This window comes from Schistosoma haematobium, chromosome 3, assembly GCF_000699445.3.
Source record: "Schistosoma haematobium chromosome 3, whole genome shotgun sequence".
Taxonomy (NCBI): Eukaryota; Metazoa; Platyhelminthes; class Trematoda; order Strigeidida; family Schistosomatidae; genus Schistosoma; species Schistosoma haematobium.
Genome location: NC_067198.1, coordinates 6,810,710 through 6,829,601, shown reverse-complemented (window position 1 = coordinate 6,829,601; position 18,892 = coordinate 6,810,710). Strand labels below are relative to the sequence as shown.

General features: G+C 39.0%; 1 protein-coding gene across 3 annotated transcripts in view; it reads left to right on the top strand.

The window, feature by feature from the left end:
* The window catches only part of MS3_00004902 (uncharacterized protein), a 64,183-nt gene extending 53,309 nt beyond the window's left edge, over window positions 1–10,874 (top strand). Inside the window, exons 24-28 of one of the 3 annotated variants that reach the window (XM_051212876.1) lie at window positions 591–971; window positions 1,926–2,604; window positions 6,831–6,953; window positions 8,392–8,522; window positions 9,513–10,874. Coding sequence is in view for 2 of the 3 variants with exons in the window: in XM_051212877.1 (XP_051068802.1) it covers window positions 591–971; window positions 1,926–2,604; window positions 6,831–6,953; window positions 8,392–8,522; window positions 9,513–9,824 (1,626 nt within the window). In the remaining variant the exon portion in view is untranslated. The remainder of the gene's footprint in view (window positions 1–590; window positions 972–1,925; window positions 2,605–6,830; window positions 6,954–8,391; window positions 8,523–9,512) is intronic. The other 2 variants (XM_051212877.1, XM_051212878.1) reach the window with 2 other exon arrangements.
* The last annotated feature ends 8,018 nt before the right edge of the window (window positions 10,875–18,892 follow it).

Here is an 18,892-nt window from a genome sequence, read left to right as displayed (position 1 = left end):
AACTATCCATTTATCAAAGTTGCTTTCTGACTGATTAGAAACTAGACAGAAACTTATCACGGTTGTTTTATGCCAGTCCCTAAAGTATGATTTTACCATGACGATATGAAGTAATCATACATTAAAATTGTAATCTATTTTAACTCTTATATACCACTGAATATCAGTTATTGATTGAGTCATTCAGAATGTGATTATTCAGTTGAGAGTACTGGACGGCTGTTTCGCCCTAGTATGAGACTCCTCAGAAGTGCGCATCGACGATCCCGCCTCATGAGATTTCAACTTAGGACCTATCAGTCTCGCGAGCGAACGCTTAACCTATAGATCACCGTGATCCAACGTTGTTAATGTCTAACTTCAATCAATCCACGAAGTTGAGCTACCATCCCCCATTGTCTTTAGTGAGTTACTATCGCACAACAGACCCGGTTGAACTCCACTAGTCAGTGCTTCTCACTAGAATTCCAGGGAATGCCTCTTAAAGCCAGTCACTAGTAAGCATACGATGCTTATTATCAGATTGATAACCATTAAATAAACATATTTATTTAATTATGAGAGGTTAATTACTGAATTATACCTTTTAGATATATGCATTGATGTATTCCAATATGGATATTCATGATAGTACACCATCAGTTTACACTGTTTCAACTATATCGTATCTTTCAAAATCGAATTATTTAACAATTATAAATCGTTTAAAGTCATCATTCTCTTGGTTAAATGATTCAGCATATGTTACATGTACAATTATAAAACAATTATATATGAAAATATTAAATTGTCATTATAATCAACCTATACAGATTGAAACTAATGTAATTGGTCTTGAATATGATTATTTGATAACACATATTTATGTTCTGATTGATTGTACATTGAACAATTCGGAAAATTCTACTCTTTCTCCTACTACATTTTATTTAAACTTAATAAAATGGACTAAATCTATGAATTCAATAAATGTAAGTCTTTTGATTAAAGTATTCCATGCATAAGCATTTTGAATTTGATGAAGAGAAAAAAAAAACCTTATTGTTAAATAATTAATTGATTAAATTACAAATGATTAACTGTACAGTTGGTTTTTATTTAGTAAATTTCGTTAGTTTTAAAGTTTGTATTCCTGTGCTTACGGAAAATCAAAATTTATTCATGATATAAATTGTTCTCTAAACAATCCTATATTTGTTTCAATGTATTTAACGTGTAAAACTGTTAATGTGTTGATTAAATATTAAAAGTTTATGTAGATACATATGCCCTGGTACGGCTGAGAGTGGGGAGAGTCACCTCTCCCTTTCGAAATGTTTTCAGATGGCCACGTGCATACAACCACTGCCAGGGAAGTCCTACTCATCGCCTTCTCGTGGCGGGGGTGTTGTTTACAAAACTGAGAGGACGAAAAGCGAATGTCCGGCACTTTGACTGGGTTGGTGGATACGGAGAATCCACCTAGGGGAGTTGGAAAACCCTGATTCCACACCAGTGTTGCACATGGGCTCCAGAATCCTGAGGGAAAAATGGCGTATGAACCAATCGTTGGTGACCGTCTACCATGGGACTGCATCTCCTTACGTTGTTCCACTGCCTTGTGGATCAGACCTTTAGGTTGAAGGTTCGGGATGTGGTCGCCTAAGGAAACCACCTGATTGGTTTTGGACACCAACTCGAATCGGATTACCAACAGTCATTGATATTGTGAACTGATACAACTAGTTGTTAGTTTCAATATCACTGATATCCTTCATTTTGTAGTGTATTTATCCGATCTCTATCTTAGTAATTTGTAGATTGACTTCCTGTCTGTTATTGTTCTACTGTAAATATTTCAAATTGAACATTTTCTTTCGTACTCATTATCGCTGTTATTTTTGTTGCTTGTTTGCTTGTGTGTGTGTGTGGAACTAATGTTACAGCTTCTTACAGTTTCACTTCGTCGAATTTGTTCATATTTACACTCAACACTTGCTCATTCCACATTGAATGACAACAATTTCGATATAGAAGATATTAATGAAATTATTGATGCCAGTGAACACTTGAATTCGTCAATATTCAATAAATTAAAAACATTGTTTCCCTTTCAAACTTTATTTCAAAATTTTATTCGTTTATATTTTCGGTTAGATGAAAATATTCCACATAATAATAATCATAAAGATGACGAAGCGTATCGATATGCATTTGCCTTATTAACTATACAATTGCAACAACATCAAAGTGATCATGATTCCACAGATATCTCAAGGAAATTAATTCTGGCAGCTTTTCGTTGGAGTTGTAAACAGATGAAACTTCTATTTAAAAAAATGAAATGCTTAAATTCACTACCAATCTACTTAGCAGCATTTATACGTTTTCATACTAAATTGATCACAGTTATATATAATAAGGAGAGTGATGATGACGTTTCATTAATTCTGTCTAAATTCTGTAATTTAGGCAATCTTTGTTTCAATATATTGCAACACTCACATACTACTACTACTACACATGTCTGTTTAGAAGTAAAATATGCTGTTTTGCATTCGTTTTTTGTATCAAGAATTTTTGTTAATTGTTTATCATTCTCCTCGGAGGAAGACATAAAGAAAGGTGAGTTATTCTTAAATACTAAGGAATTATTTGTTATATGCATGTTCAAATCGATGGTACATTTCATATTAATGTAGCAGACGGTATTTATGAGAAGAAATCAAAGATCATTCAATCGAAATATTTTTTGTTGTTCATATTTAATGTATTCAACCATCAACCATTAGATCACAGATACAATGCAGAATATCATATGTTCAGGTTGACAGACAACTACGGGTGGTTAAACAAAAGAACATTATCAGTTCAGGAATTCACTGACTGCTGGATTGCGTCGTATCGGGAGACATAGAGTTTACTAGTTAGATATCACAGAATAATTGTATTCTTTAATTGAAGAAGCTAACTTAAGTAATCAAAAGTCGTTTGTAATAGTGCATTTGTTCACATTCATTATTTGTACTTATTGCTCACAAACTATACATCTGTTAAGAAGCAAAAAATGCCCTGGTACATCCGAGAGTGAAGACAGTCCCCTTGTAATGGCATTAAACCTCCAAAGATAACTACAAATCATAGCTTAACGCATGAATGTCCACTCTGAATTCATTGTTTTAAGTATGAGGTTAATAATACTTTGATGTCTACAGTTGTCCACGTCTTAACTGTATAATACCATAGTCAATAATTCATATTAAGTTGTCAACAACAACTACCCACATATAACCGCCAAATGCCCTGGTACTGTCGAGAATGGTGAGAATCCCCTCTCCCTCTCGAAATGCTCGCATATGGCCACGAAAAGCGAATGTCCAGCATCTAATTCGGATTGGTGGGTACAAATCATCCACTTAGGACAGTTGGAAATTTATTATTTATTTGAACACATAAATATTGGTACAAGAGGGCACCAAATATATATGCGCCACACAAAACAATAAGGAATTGCAACCAGCTTGCTAACATCAATCCGTTGGTGGCGGTCACTTCGTTGACCACTGAAAAGTAAGGTAAGATTGGCGCAGACCAAAGCATGGTCAGAGTCCAGATAAGTACTCCAAAAGGAGCGGCAGTCTTGTACACAACCACGCCAGCGGTAGCTGATCGCGATGTGATCAATATGAGTCCAAGCCTGGGATGCAGAGGGAGAACGCCAGGTGGCACATCGGCGATGACTGTGCCGAAAGTTAGTGCTAGCCAGAAACAGGTTGTGGTCTGTGCACAGTTGCAGTAGACGGTCCTCGTTATCTGACCTGCGACTAACAAGTCCCCATCGGCCACCTAAACGACTCTCTTCTGTGCCTAGACGCCCGACCTGAGCATTCAAGTCTCCGGCTAGTACTACAATATCTGTCGAACGCACTTTCTGGAGAGGAACAGATAACTGGTGGTAAAACTCATCCTTGATTGCATCCGGGCTGCAATCTGTCGGAGCATAGGCGGAGATGACGAGAAGACATCGTTTCTCACGCCGATTTCTTCTCACTTTGATGTAACTTTCTATTCTAACAGCACATAACTGACTGTCAATGGGGATCCAATCGATTAGAACTGCCTCAGCTCTAGCGCTTAGTGCGAGACCAACGCCAGCAAAACCAGACGAAGGTGCCACAGGGTCCCCGGATAAACGCACGTAAAACAAGCCTTTTGAAGCGACAGATGGAGAGCAAATTTGTAGTACCTCACCAGAGTCTTGAATACGGGTCTCGGATAGACAACAAACGTCGATATTAAGACTTTCCAATGATATAGCCAGCCCTATTTGTTGTCCGACCTGCATAAGTGTGCGAACGTTGAAGGCAGCCAGTTTGAATGGTGCACGTGGTTTCAGAAAAAACTGCTTCAGTATTCGTGTTTAATGGTAGCATACAATTTTCAACCGGACAGTGACTCGAGAACCTTTAGGCAGAACCGAGTTTCCACCATAGGCGAACTACTGCATAAGTCGAAAAATAAGTATACACAGAGTGGGAATAAAAGAGAGTGAACAAATGACGTAGTAAATAGTAATAATGATAATAACAATAATAGTAATAATAATGTGAATCGTGTGATTGTTAATCGAAACAAGACAAGCATTTTCCATAAATATCGACATTTCATCATATTTGTGTTTTGGCTGTGATACTGCCCGGGTGCCCAGACCGAAGCAAGTGGTTTTCTTAGGGAGCCACACCACGAGCCTTTGACCTCAAGGTCTGACCTACAAGGCAGTGGATCTCGAAGTTGGACGTCTGTTGAATTTTTCATCCAGTTCAACAATACTCAGTTGAAAACTTTTCCTGGTACCGATAGTAGTGTGATCACTATATAGTTCTCATATTTGCTGAGATCTCTTTTCTTTAGTATTGTGATGAGGCATCCATCTTTTTAGTCTACTTGTATTTGTTCTTCATCCCAGATGTTTTTGAAGCAAATATGGAATATCTTCGGAGTCACTTCTATATGTGAACACAGTGCTTCAGTTGGTATACTGTCTAGTCATGTTGCTTTGTCATTCTCAATTTGTCTGCTGATTTGGTGATTTATTCACCTGTTTGGTGTGGTGAAGCATTTATAAGAAGGTCTGTATTTACTTCGGTGTCCGTTGGGTTCGGCAGGGCTAGTCTATTCAAGAGCTCTCCAGAGTGTTCTAATCATCTGTTCTGCGGCTCCTGATTCTTCTTTGATTCTACTGATCTATCTGGTTTACTGTATTCTTCTGTTCTCTCGTACAGCTTTTTCTGCTGTGATTGTTAGGTCTTCTACGTATTTTTGCTTGTCACCTTCAGTGCTCTTCATGGCTCTTTTGTCTTGCTTCTGTATATTCAGCCTCTGATTTGGCTTTCTTTGCTTTTCGGTTGTTGTTGATTACTGTCTTTTTGCTTTTCCTTCCTTGAATGCTGTCCAGGGTGTCCAAAGAGATCCACTCTTCATACTCGTGCTTGGAGCTCAGCACCTCATTCCATGTTGAAGTTATTGCTTGCTTAATCCCTTTCCAGTTGTTGTCCATAGTGATTTCCTTTCCTTCTTCTATCAGAGCTTGTAAAGCTTGGAACCTGTTATTCAGACACTATGTTGAACCTGTGAGCTCGGTAGCATCTAGAAGAAAGGCTGTATTAATCTTTATGTCTGTTTGCTCAATTGTCCAATGCCTGTGCTTCAGCCCGGCCACCACCAGATGTTGATATGAAGCGATATCAGCCCCTCCTTTTCCTTCTTATTACTTCCTTGGGTCTTCTTCATCTTTCGTTAATAAAGAGGTGACTGATCTAGCCTTCTGTAATGTTGTCCGCTGAAAGCCCTGTAGCTTTGTGTATGCGTTTGCAGTACAAAATCGTGCCATGTATACACATATTGTTAAAAGTGTATATGTTTGTCAGTCTCTCACCTTTCTTGTTGTTCCTTCCGTCCATGTCAACCCATGATGTCTGCATACACGGTGTTGTGTACCCCAACCCTGGCGTTCAGGTCTGCCATCGGAATAGTCGATTCTTTTCCTAATCATTTCTCTATGACCGACTGGAAGTGGTCTTTATCGTTTCCACCGCTATCATCGGTGTGCATTGTGATCGCTTCCTATTTTCCTTTAAAGAATGGTTTGACGATCCTGGATCCATGAATTTCCTATCTCATAAGCAATTCACGTGCTATTTTTTGCACACTATCAATGCAATTCCCTGTGTATGGGAGGCATTTTCCTGTGGAGATTGGTCATTTTCGCCAAATCGGTCCCACTTATTCCAACTGTGACTTGGTTGCATCGTCCAGTTTTCTCATATCGTTCAGACATTCCATGTTGCTCTGGTTGTCTGAAGATTATATATCATGCGGCTTTCGAAATATCTCGACTTTCACCATGAGGCATTATGATTCTCCCGTATGTAAACCCTTCAGCTCTCAAGGTAGAGTTTGGATTGCTTTTGCTGGTGAATGTTCTTTTAGCGGTATTTGCTGTTATAGGGTCGAGTTGTTAACAATACTCTCAAGCCTCCTCCATTACTCGGCTTGTGACCGACAGTAACCCTAGAGAGGCTCCAAACGGAGTCAATGATTAAAACACTAGTATATTGATATTTTTTGTATAAGATTTTTTCTAAAATGGTAGGTAATTTCACTGAGTTTGAACAGTCAAAATCTGAATAATGTGTTTTCCCAAATACACGCATGAGTAGATAATAATGATTTATTTGTCCAATGAATTTACATTTTTCGGAAAACATATCGCAAATAAACAACTGAGACCACACGAAATCCTTGACACCTTTTACTCGTCCGCTTTACCTCTCCATCTCTTCAACTTTCAGTTTTTCTTCAATCATTCGATATTCTAATCGAGAATATTAATAATTTGGAAAGTTCTAAACTACAAAAATTGACATGTAAGACCGTTCAGAATATCTTGATGTTCAGTGATCCAAAATTTCAATGTAAGTTATATAAATGTTATATGAATTCCGTTTTTAGTTGTGTTTGTCCACTAGATATAATTCAGTACAATTTTGTATAATCATCAATTGTAATTTTGCACCAACGATCTTACTTCACAATCCTTGATTCGTGTATTGTATGATGGCAGTCAGTTGAAATCTGTGAACTAAGATTCAATCGCATACTGCCATCCAGTACTGGAATACATTTTCCGTTTTAAGAAAATTATGTACCACAACCTTGATGTCCGTCTGTTAATCAAAGGGGCTAGTGTACTATTATCCAACAGTTCGTCGTCGACTGAGATGGTTAACAATAGTGTGACCCTTGCATCTCCATCATCTACCTTGACATCCAATGTTGGTTGACATAGAACTAGATTAAAAAACGAGAAGGTTTGAACAATTAACAGATGCCATCAATCCATGAAGTTATTAGCTGTCGATATGATCCATTTTGAAAGGTACAGACATCGTGGTTTGAGTCGACGCAACATTGCTAATCGAATTCTAAATAAAATAGTCCGTTTTATTAAACAAGTCTTTTCGAATTAACTGGTATCGTATAATAGATTGAAAGAAGGTAACAAAAAACGATTCAGATGAAAGCGACAACAAATCTGATAGAAATTGTAACAGTCTATTGTCACCATTAATTTTATAGCAGTTATTTATTAAGGTATGTATATAACAGATGATGAGCGCAAAGGTATTTACTCTCTGCCACTGCTGATACTAATACTACGACAGACATGCTCACTATTCTACAAATACCACTATTCTTTTGCTCACACTAAACAGTATCTTGTATCTGCAATTTGTCATTTCAATTGACATTGTGTAAATATTCTCATACTATGAATGACGTGGTTGTTAAGGTGTCTATCCATCAAACATGATTGATACATTGTGCAGTTTAAGTAGACTAGATGTGAACATGAATTAATTCATTGAGCATTAGTTATTTAGACAGAAACAGGATACCATCAACCAACACTGTCATAATCTTCTTTTTTATTAGTAAAATATATTCATATCCGACTATTCAGTTAATTAATAGAATATTGAGTTTTCTGTTTACTGTGAATAACCGAATTGCATAAATTCCGATGCACACAAAAACAAAATGCGTTAAAATACTGATAGTTCATGAAATATATAGGTGTATCGCATGAATAACTCGTGATCTAACATTCCACAGTTTCATTAATTTGTTAAACATGAGATATGGTATTTTCAAACTTTGTATTCGGTGATGATTTACGGAATTACCACATGATAAGAGACATTTTATTTTATATTGCCTAGATAAATAAATTACTTTACATGTGTAAACCTCTATGATATTTCTGTATTTTAAACTTGTCACTACATTTTTGTAATAAAAACAAAAAAAACTGTTTTAATGTCAAATATTTTCTTGGTATTTTATTTCCAGGTGTCACACAATCACCTTATATTCTATTAGATGGTTTAATAAAATTCGTTTTATTACATGGAAATTTCAGTCTCTATGAACATTTGCTCTTATTTCTTCGAAAAAAAGTTCGTCATTTTAAAGAACTCAACGTGAGTAGATGTGATGTATTAATTTAAAGATGTTTGTATACTGTACTATGATGAGGGCACACTAACTTATTTGCGTACAAGTCAATATATTGTGTCTACTTCACTATTATCATTCATCAGAAACACACAGAGTCGCACTCAACACCTTGAGTTTTCCGATTGCACGATAGCATTGAATACTTGATATTCCAGCTTCGTATATTTTATGATCATCTCGGAACCGCTATCGCTCCACTACCTGTCCATTTGATTCATGCAAATCATTTCTACTAGTTTAAACGACAGGAAATGCATTTCAGTGATACTTCATTATTACCCACAGGATTCTTATCGAGTTATGTATGTATGGATATTGTAAATTTGTTCAATTTGTCCACTCTGGATTCATTGTTTTAAGTATGAGGTTAATAATACTTTGATATCTACAGTTGTCACGTCTTAACTGTATAATACCATAGTCAATAATTCATATTAAGTTGTCAACAACAACTACCCACATATAACCGCCAAATGCCCTGGTACTGTCGAGAATGGTGAGAATCCCCTCTCCCTCTCGAAATGCTCGCATATGGCCACGAAAAGCGAATGTCCAGCATCTAATTCGGATTGGTGGGTACAAATCATCCACTTAGGACAGTTGAAAAACCAATCATGCATATGGTTTCCGGGGTCCTTGAAGAACAAATGGCGTACGAACCCATTTTTGGTCACCGTCTACCATAGGACCGCATCTCGACATATTACTCTCCTGCCACTGCCTTGTAGGTTAGACTAAATCTCCGAGTCACAGGTTCAAGGAGAAAAACACCTGGTTCGGTTTGGGTACTCTGGTAGTACCCGAGTGGACAGACATATTTAATGATAACTTGTGTTGCCCATTTATAGTTTTGTGCCCCTTTATACCAATGTTCATGTGTTTAAATAAATCAGTAAAGTAAAGCAAATATTCCACTAGCATTTTCGCTTACTTTTGTTGTGTTGTTTACACAGTCTCAGTTAGATAACGTAATTAGTGAAAATGCATTCTCACAGACAACATTGAAATTCGAAAACGATCAAGTGGAATTAATCAAAATTATATCTGATAATATTACGAAATGGATACAACCATATCTTGATGCATTGTACGTTTCTTTACATGAAGATGATAGGATGGACTATATTCAAAATGATCTTGATAAGTCATTGTGTCGAGTAATGGATTTCAATGATATGGTTCCATTTTTAATTTTCAAATCGGATTATGCATCACTTCTATATTTGAATCGTTACACGGATAATCGCATGATATTATTATTGTAAACAATTATTTATTTTATTTCGAAAAATAAACAAGTTTTATTTGTTATTCCTGTCAACTGTCCTTTCTTCGCCCGTTTTTCGTCTTCACACACATACAAGTGTAATTCAACATACACTTTCATATCATTTTTTCTTTTCCAGAATGTCTGGAAAGGACAAAAAACGACGAGGTTTACGAGGGATCGAAATCTTTATTGTACCTTTTTTCGTTAATTTATTGTACCACATGGCCCTTGGTAGTAGGAAAAGACAAACAGACGCGTCTAAACAAAGCAAGTTATCAAAAGAGTGAATACTAACTACAAGCTCTTTTAGGTTTAAGCATCTAGCTGCCCACGTCGTCACTACCCCACTAGATGTAGAAAGATGTTCAACGGTAAATAAATCCCCAAATTCAATAGCTTTGTTAGTCCGACGTTTCATGCTTACCACGTTAGATTTAATGTACTCACCTAGCTGAAGGCTCTCGGTCATGCATCCGCACCAGGTTACGAGAGGGAACGCCGTGCTCAACATCCCCTGCAATCACTAACCAGATTAGATCAGCCTATCCACGATATACTGGTAACCTATCAAATTTATCTTCGAATCTCCTCACGTCTGACTTTTGATTCTACTGAGTGGCACGATTCAGTTATAGATGTTACTGGTTAAAGTGTTGTCAAACTGCAAATACCTGTGGCATCTTCAGCCTGATATGTCTGCGGCAGTCCATGCTGCCAAGGGGCTGGAATTCGCAATAATTATTACGGTGCATAAGGCGGCGAGTAGGGACCTGAAAACTATTTACCCGTTAGTTTAACCAGTGTAGTTGTAAAACTAATTGAATAGATCATTCGGATGGTTATTATGAACTGTGTTGAGGGGCACAATCTTTTGAAGTTGCCACAGGTATTCGGAGTTTGACAACGCTTTAACCAGTAACACCTAATATGAAGCGTACCCACCAAGTGAAATCAAGAGAAAGAAGCAAGGAGGTTCGACGATATATTTGATAGGTTACCAGTATATCGTGGATAGGCTGATCTAATGTGGTTAGTGATTGCAAGGGATGTTGAGCACGGCGTTCCCTCTCGTGATCTGGTGCGGATGCATGACCGAGCGCCTTCAGCTAGGTGAGTCCATTAAAACTAATGTGGTCAACATCCAATATCGAAAACTTACAGAGCTATTTATTTTGGGGATTTATTTACCGCTACACTTTCATCCAGGGAACAACAAGGTTTACGGATATTCTTACCATGTTTGACAAATCTGCTCGTTGCAAGAGAAAATTGGGCTTTGACAAAAGATCGAAATATTCCTGTATATATGATTTTCATAGTTCTGAGTAAAGCCTTTGATAAGGTCTCCCATCCGGGTGTTAGACTAAAACTGCAAAGTTTTGCAATCCATTATAGGGTCATAAAGTGGACAAGCGGCTTTCCCTGACGAGGGACAGAGGGTAAGGGTAAACTGAACTCTCTCATCGTGGGAACTTGCAAAAAGTGGAATTCTGCAGGGCACAATCCTTAACCATTTTCTCCTTTTATTTCACGTAAATAAATTACCAACTGTGGCTAAGTCATCCATTCTATTCTTCGCCAATGACATAAAGATTTAGAAACCCATATGTCAGATAGAATAGTATTACAGGACGATCATCGATTGCATGGATGGATGGATAGTCACTAGAAGCGAATCCTAACAATAGTGTGGCGATGCAATTGAATGACAATAATGATTTGTGTCACTACACAATACGTGGATTCGTGTTACCCAAAGTAATAAACAACAAAGACTTCGGAGTCATAATTAGCAGCGATCTCGAAACTACCAATCACTGTAAGGCTGTTGCTACAAAAAGCTATAGGGTATTATGAGTTATCTGTACGTCTTTCCAGTATTTAGATGAAGAAATATTTAGCTGAGTTTACCCGACTTTCGTAAGACCGCATTTGGAATATGGGATTCAAGCAGCGAGTTCTTGTTTCAAATATGAGACAGATATGCTGGAATAGGTCCAACGTTGAGGGAAAGGTGAAAAGTCTCTCTAGCCTATCTTATGAAAACAAACTGAGACACCTCAACATATTCGCGTTATCTTACCTTGGAATACGGGGTGATATAATATTGGCCTATCGTATACTGAACAATGACCTTGGTATCAATAAGTCCAATATTTTCCTTCCATCTGGGGCTGGTCATTTGAGAGGACAGATCAAGTTGTCTATGTCTGAAGTTTCGTTTCTCGCACCAAGTCGTTAATTACTGTGAAGATGGCACAGGTATTCAGTGTTTGACAACGCTTTTAATAGCAACACCTAATATAATTTGTACCCACCAAGAGAAATCAGAAGACAGAGTCGAGGAGATCGGAAGAGTGTATTTGGCGATTACCAATATATCGGAATTCTCTGATCTAATCTGTCTAGCGATTGCGGTAGGTGTTGAGCACAGCGTTCCCTCTCGTGATCTGGTGCCGATGCATGACCGAGCGCCTTCAGCTAGGTGAGTCCATTAAAGCTAATGTAGTCAACATCCAATGTCGAAAACTTACAGAGCTATTTATTTTGGGGATTTATTTACCGCTACAGATCACTCCCTACCTAGTGGGGTAGTGATGACCCTAAGACGTGGCCATCCAGAAGTTTAAACCCAACGAGTTTGTCGTTGGTAAACACTCTTCTGACGGCTTGCTAGGTTTAGCAACGTCTGGTCGTCTTTCCTTACTATATGGGACCGAGGAACAACAGCAGTCGTTTAAATGTTCTGGAAATCTTACTCTTCTTCCAGAACGCGTCGTTTAAAGTTTATTTTCAGACACATTCGGAGTGTCATCGCTAGTGTTGGTTGTCGGTTGAGGAATTATGAGTGTAGGAGTCGTGTTGTGAGATTGTACCGAAGGAAAGTCGACATGAATAGGATCTCCTAAATACGCTGCTTTGAGGCGATCGATGCTGATGCTATCGTTTGTTCCGTTCTTATCGACTATATAGTACTTAGATTCACGTTGAAGAACTTTGAAAGGTCCTTCTTATGCTGACTCGAAAGGTCATCGATGCGAGTCTCGACGAACGAAAACGTGTGTACTATGTCGTAAGTCAGGTTGAACGAAAAAATCGGTTGATTGTGGTCGAGTGGAAACAGGTTTAACTGAACGCATTGCGTTTGTAAGCCTGTTCGTGTAGGAAGTTACATCCAGGCTCATTGAAGATGATGCAGGATCCATGAATTCTCCTGGAAGTCGAAGTGTCGTTCCATAAACGAGTTGAGCTGCAGTGTATTCAATGTTAGCCTTCACTGAATCGCGGATACCTAGTAAAACGAGTGGAAGAGCGTCGGTCCACTGTGAAACTTTTGCAGCTGATAGTGAAGCTCTTAGTTGTCGGTGAAAACGTTCTACCAACCCGTTTGCTTGTGGGTGATAGGGGGTTGTTCGGAAGCGAGTGATTCCTAAAAGTGTGGTCAGATGACGGAAAAGTTCAGAGTCAAACTGACATCCGCGGTCTGTAGTGATGGTTGAAGGGCAGCCGAAGTTTGCTACCCATCGTTCGACGAAGGTGCGGGCCACTGTTTCAGCAGTGATGTCCTTGATAGGTACTGCTTCTGACCATCGCGTGAAACGGTCTACGCAGGTTAAGAGATAAAAGTATCCATTTGAATCTGGTAAAGGTTCTGCCAAATCCAGATGAACATGGTCGAAACGAGCATCGGGAGTTTTAAATGAGTCTAAGGGACATTTATTGTTTCTGACAACCTTAGACTTTTGACAGCTTACACGGGAGCGTGCCCACTCCCTCACGTCTTTATTCATGCCAGGCCAGCAAAACCATTCTGCTATAAGCTTGATGGTTGCACGAACACCTGGATGAGAAAGTTTGTGCAATGTGTTGAAGACATTGCGTCGATAATGTTTCGGCACGATTGGGCGATCCCTACCTGTAGATGTGTCACACAGTAAGGTTTCCTTACCTTTTCCCATCTGTTTGATGCGTAGTTTAAGGGTTGTAGACGATAACTCGTGCTGAAGATCACTGTCTTCTTTTTGAAGCTCGGTGAGTTTAAGAAGGTCGATCCCTTGGAAACTGTTCAAGGAGGTTATGCGAGGTAAGGCGTCTGCAACTACATTGTTTACTTCAGAGATGTGTTGAATGTCTGAAGTAAACTGCGAAATGTAGTCCAGTTGTCGAGACTCACGGGGAGATTACTTGTCTGAAGGAGAGCTTAGAGAGTATGTGAGTGGTTTATGGTCAGTGAAAAGAGTGAATTCACGACCTCCGATGTAGTGTTGAAAATGTCGTACAGCACAATACATAGCTAGGAGTCCTCTGACGAAAGTGCTGTACCTCTATTCAGTGTCTAGCAACCGTCTAGAGGAAAATGCAAAAATTTGCCAGGAGTGGTTAACCCATCGTTGTAAGACTCCTCCGATTTCTGAGTCTGTAGTGTCAGTTATTATGGCAAGCCCATATACCTTATTCTAACTTCCGGACATCCTATTTTATTCATTTTACTTGAGCCATATTTTGACCTTGTCAATTATTCGCTTGTCAGTCTTGACTGTTTTTATATGAGCGTATATGTGTGTGCCCTTCTTATCGCATTAATCACATGTCTGTAGCTTTATTTTGTCTGACTATAAATATTGAGTAACGCTTGACAAAGATGGAGTTGGCTTCCCAGCCATCTTCCATACGCGTCATTTTTGCTTTGCTGTTTCATTCGCTTCATGTACGAAATATATGTATTCTCAAGTCAATTCTCGTTATTCGACTTATTTAATTCCGTTATTGGATAACGCGATTTAAGTCGACGATGATATGACGAGAATAAGCAATAACAAACATTCGTACAATCTAAAAGGAAGTCAGATACACGGGCCACTACAAGTCGGATGCGTCTACTGCAATACTCATTGGTGCTCGGGAGTCCTGATGTGCAAGCATTGTTGCTTTCGCGATAAGTTCCTTAATCGTGCAGAATGCTTTTCGTGCGGTGTCGTACAAATTAGTGGATTTCGCATTTCCACGAAGTTGATTGGTAAGAGGCTTCATAAGTAATGCGCATTTAGGTATGACTCGTCTATAGAAACTTATTAGGCCGTTAAACGTTCGTAACTGCTTGATCGTGGTCGGTTCTGGGTAACCTAGAATGACCACCGCTTTGGCTCTAAAGGGTGGGATTCCTTCAGCATCTATAGTATGTCCTAGAAAGTTAAATGAGTCGGTTCCGATTTGGCATTTCTGAATGTTTACAGTAATGCCATGTTTTTGAAGTCGATCGAAAACAAGATCCAGATGCTTGAGATGTGTTTCTCTGTCCGGACTTGCGATTAGACAGTCGTCAACATACGCATGTGCAATGTTGAGACCTCGAAAAACGTCGTCTAAGAAACTTTGGAATGTTTGAGCAGCATTTCTTAGACCAAAAGGCATTCGCAAAAATTCATAGAGTCCGAAGGGAGTTATGATAGTTGTTTTCGGAATATCGTCAGTAGCCATAGGGATTTGGTTATACGCTTTAACCAAGTCGATTTTCGAAAGGACAGTTGTACCTTTCAAGATAGCTGTCAAATCGTGAATGTGAAGCAACGGGTAACGAAAGGGAATGGTTTTCACATTCAATCGCCGATAGTCACCAGTTGGACGCCAATCGTTGCTATCCTTTTTAGGGACCATGTGCAACGGAGATGCATATGGGCTATTTGACGGTCGTATGATCCCTAAGTCTATCATGTGGTCGAACTCGTTTTTCACCAACCTTAGCTTTTCGGGGGCTAGTCATCGTGCTTTAGGGAATACAAGTGGTCCTGTAGTCGTGGTGTGATGTGTAACGTTGCTGGTCACACACGGTAGTTTCGGTTGAGTTTGTTGTATCCCACGGTACTTATCGGGTAGTGGTTGATAGAGTGGGTCTATCGTATGCTTAATTGTGACTGGGGATAATCTGCAACCAGAAAAGGAAGTTACGCAAACGGATAATTTAGTGTTTCCGTCTACTAGCCTCCGTTTGCGCGTATCGATGGTTAGATTATGGTGTTGTAGAAGGTCCATACCAATGATTAGCATAGAAACATCTGCAACAACGAAGATCCAGTGAATGGGTTTGCGTAAACCTACGTTCAAGTAAACGTAAAGTAACGGAAAGAAAAAGATGCAAATCCCTCCGCAGCTTCTTTGTTGAACAGTATTGTCATTTACTTGTTTCTTCTACCTTTTGTGTATTCCAACCTTTGTTTCGATCTCGTTTAACCATATCTTTTGTTCTCCAGTCTTCCCCGTTTGAGCCTTTATTATGCGACTTTGATTAAAGACTTGCTTTTGTTACCTAATTTTCTATTGCATGTTGCCGGACCATTGACAGTAAGGTTGTGTTTGACTAAGCTCAAGGTCACGGCGTGGTTCAGTGTGTGATTGTGAACCTGCTGACTGCCTGCTTGGGAGGATTGCTGGTATCCCTGCAGATAGATATTTGACCCCATCTTGTTGGGAATATTTGTATTGATTCTCAGGTATCAAACCCTTTAGTATTAACTGTCTCTTTCATCGTTTAGCGCACTACTTTGCGTTAGAGAAACTTCTGACTGTATAGCACAGGCTGTACCGTTCGAGGTATTTTGTATTTTTGATGTAATTTGTTCTGTTTTCTTAATTACAACCGTTTATATTGAGCACAGAGTTTGTGTTTTGATATAATATAATACGAGTATCTCAAAGACGCGTTGTGAGCTATATAGAGGAACTTGGTCAGGTCTAATCGAATAAATTTTGGGTTCGTCAGTCCGTTGTTCCAACCGAATATTGGCTGTTCGGTCGTTACATCTGTCAAGATTTCGTTAGGTTTGGAAACATCTCTAGTAAACATACTAGGTGTTACGCACCTGTTGAATTCCCGCGGTAGTGCCTCGACTACTGCGAGGAATTGTGCACGTGTGTCGTTCACGCCGTGCTCGGGGAAGGCGGCTTCTGCGTAACAGAACCAGGCTTCGATATTGTCGGGTCAGAAAAGCATCAGTTGAAACGAAGGCGTGGACAAAGTCTTTAGCTTGATTACTTTGGATGTTTGTTCAGTCATGATGAAATATGAAGTACGATAATCAACGAGGGGAAAATATATATATCCAAGAAAAAACACGAAAAAAAATCACAATGTTTAAAAAAATGAAAAATAGGGCAATGATATATAAAAATCCCAAAAAGGAACAGACTCACAGTTGCAATTAGGTGTACCAGATCACATCGGTCTCACCAATGAAGATGACACAGGTGTTCAGTGTTTGACAACGCTTTTACCAGCAACACCTAATATAATTTGTACCCACCAAGAGAAATCAGAAGACAGAGTCGAGGAGATCGGAAGAGTGTATTTGGCGATTACCAATATATCGGAATTCTCTGATCTAATCTGTCTAGCGATTGCGGTAGGTGTTGAGCACAGCGTTCCCTCTCGTGATCTGGTGCCGATGCATGACCGAGCGCCTTCAGCTAGGTGAGTCCATTAAAGCTAATGTAGTCAACATCCAATGTCGAAAACTTACAGAGCTATTTATTTTGGGGATTTATTTACCGCTACATGACAAAGAATATATATATTGCTTTCCGACTGAAGACAACAGTCAGTCGTTCATAGAAACATAGTTTACAGTACAACAAACTTTTCTTTAGTAAAATTATACACTGACGGTCTATTTGGAAACAATCAACTATATGATTAAACTCACTGACCTGGGATAACATCTCAGAGTGCAGTGAACGTACATTGTAACGAAGTCGGACGTGGCGAATAAAAATCAACAACAGAGCAAAATTAACTACATAATCTAGTTATTTAATTAAAACTACATTATGAAATGACAAAATCTGTGGTTGCTTGGACGCACAGATGACCCTGTGCGATACATTAAGTTTACATGGTTTCGTTGCGGATAAGCTCACCCTACGATTCAATAGACAATATATACCGAGCCACTAAAGTGGTGAGTCCGTCGACATCATCCGATGTAAATGACGTCTAAATAAAGGGCCCCACTAAAACCTCTCCTACCTTCTAAAAAGAAACACTGATTTTCAGCACGAGTTATCTTTCACAACTCTGAAACTGTGTATCAAACAAATGAGAACAGGCAAGGACATTTTACTATATGACACACCTACATGTAGAGATCGTTCAATAGTGCCCAAATATTATCGATACAACGTCTTCAATACGTTGCACAAACATCGAGTAACGATCAGAACGATTTTATTGTCCTGGTATGAATAAAGATGTGGTGGAGTTGGCACTCTCACGTGTAAGCTGACAGAAATTCAAGGTGATTAATAACAACAAATGTTCATCTGTCACACACAAGCTAACAGGTTGGATAGAACGATTTCACTGATGGCAATGGACACATGCTACTCTCTCGGCAATCGTGAATGAGATAGGAAATACCCAGCTTGATACGGACGAGTCGCATTACTCCTAATCCCAATAAAGTTGATGAAATGATTGGTCAATGACCAAACGAGGTAATAAATAGATAGAACGACATTCACATGAATTTAAGCAAGAATTTAGGAGAAGCAGGCCATATGGGGCTAATCTCCTCACAATTGGACGATCTGTTGAGACCGAAAGATACCAGTCCACGTAATATTCCTAGCCTTTGCAAAGGCTTTCGACACATTACTGCACGTACTTCTTATAGTGAAGGTCGCAAAGATGAGTTTTATTGTTGATCCTACTGTCTTTAGGCAGGATATAAATCTTTAAGACCAACTAGAGAGATGGATAACCGGAGTGTGATATAAACCTCAACTCAAGAGAATAAGAGGTGATATTACAATGGCATATAATTTAAGCAGTCTGATTCACCCCAACCCTAACACACTACCCGAAAATCTCTATCGTAATCCGTGAGGAATCTCATGAAAAATCGCACGTCAAAGACAAAAGTGCAGGTACCCTTCCACCTCCTCTCGTTAGGACTTGTAACGCTTGGAAGGATCTCCAAGCGGAAGTGACCACAACCATATCATTGAGCGGCTTTGAGAAGAAACTTCGCAAGCATGTTATCTTTCTCTTGAATCAGCTGTGTCTGATGC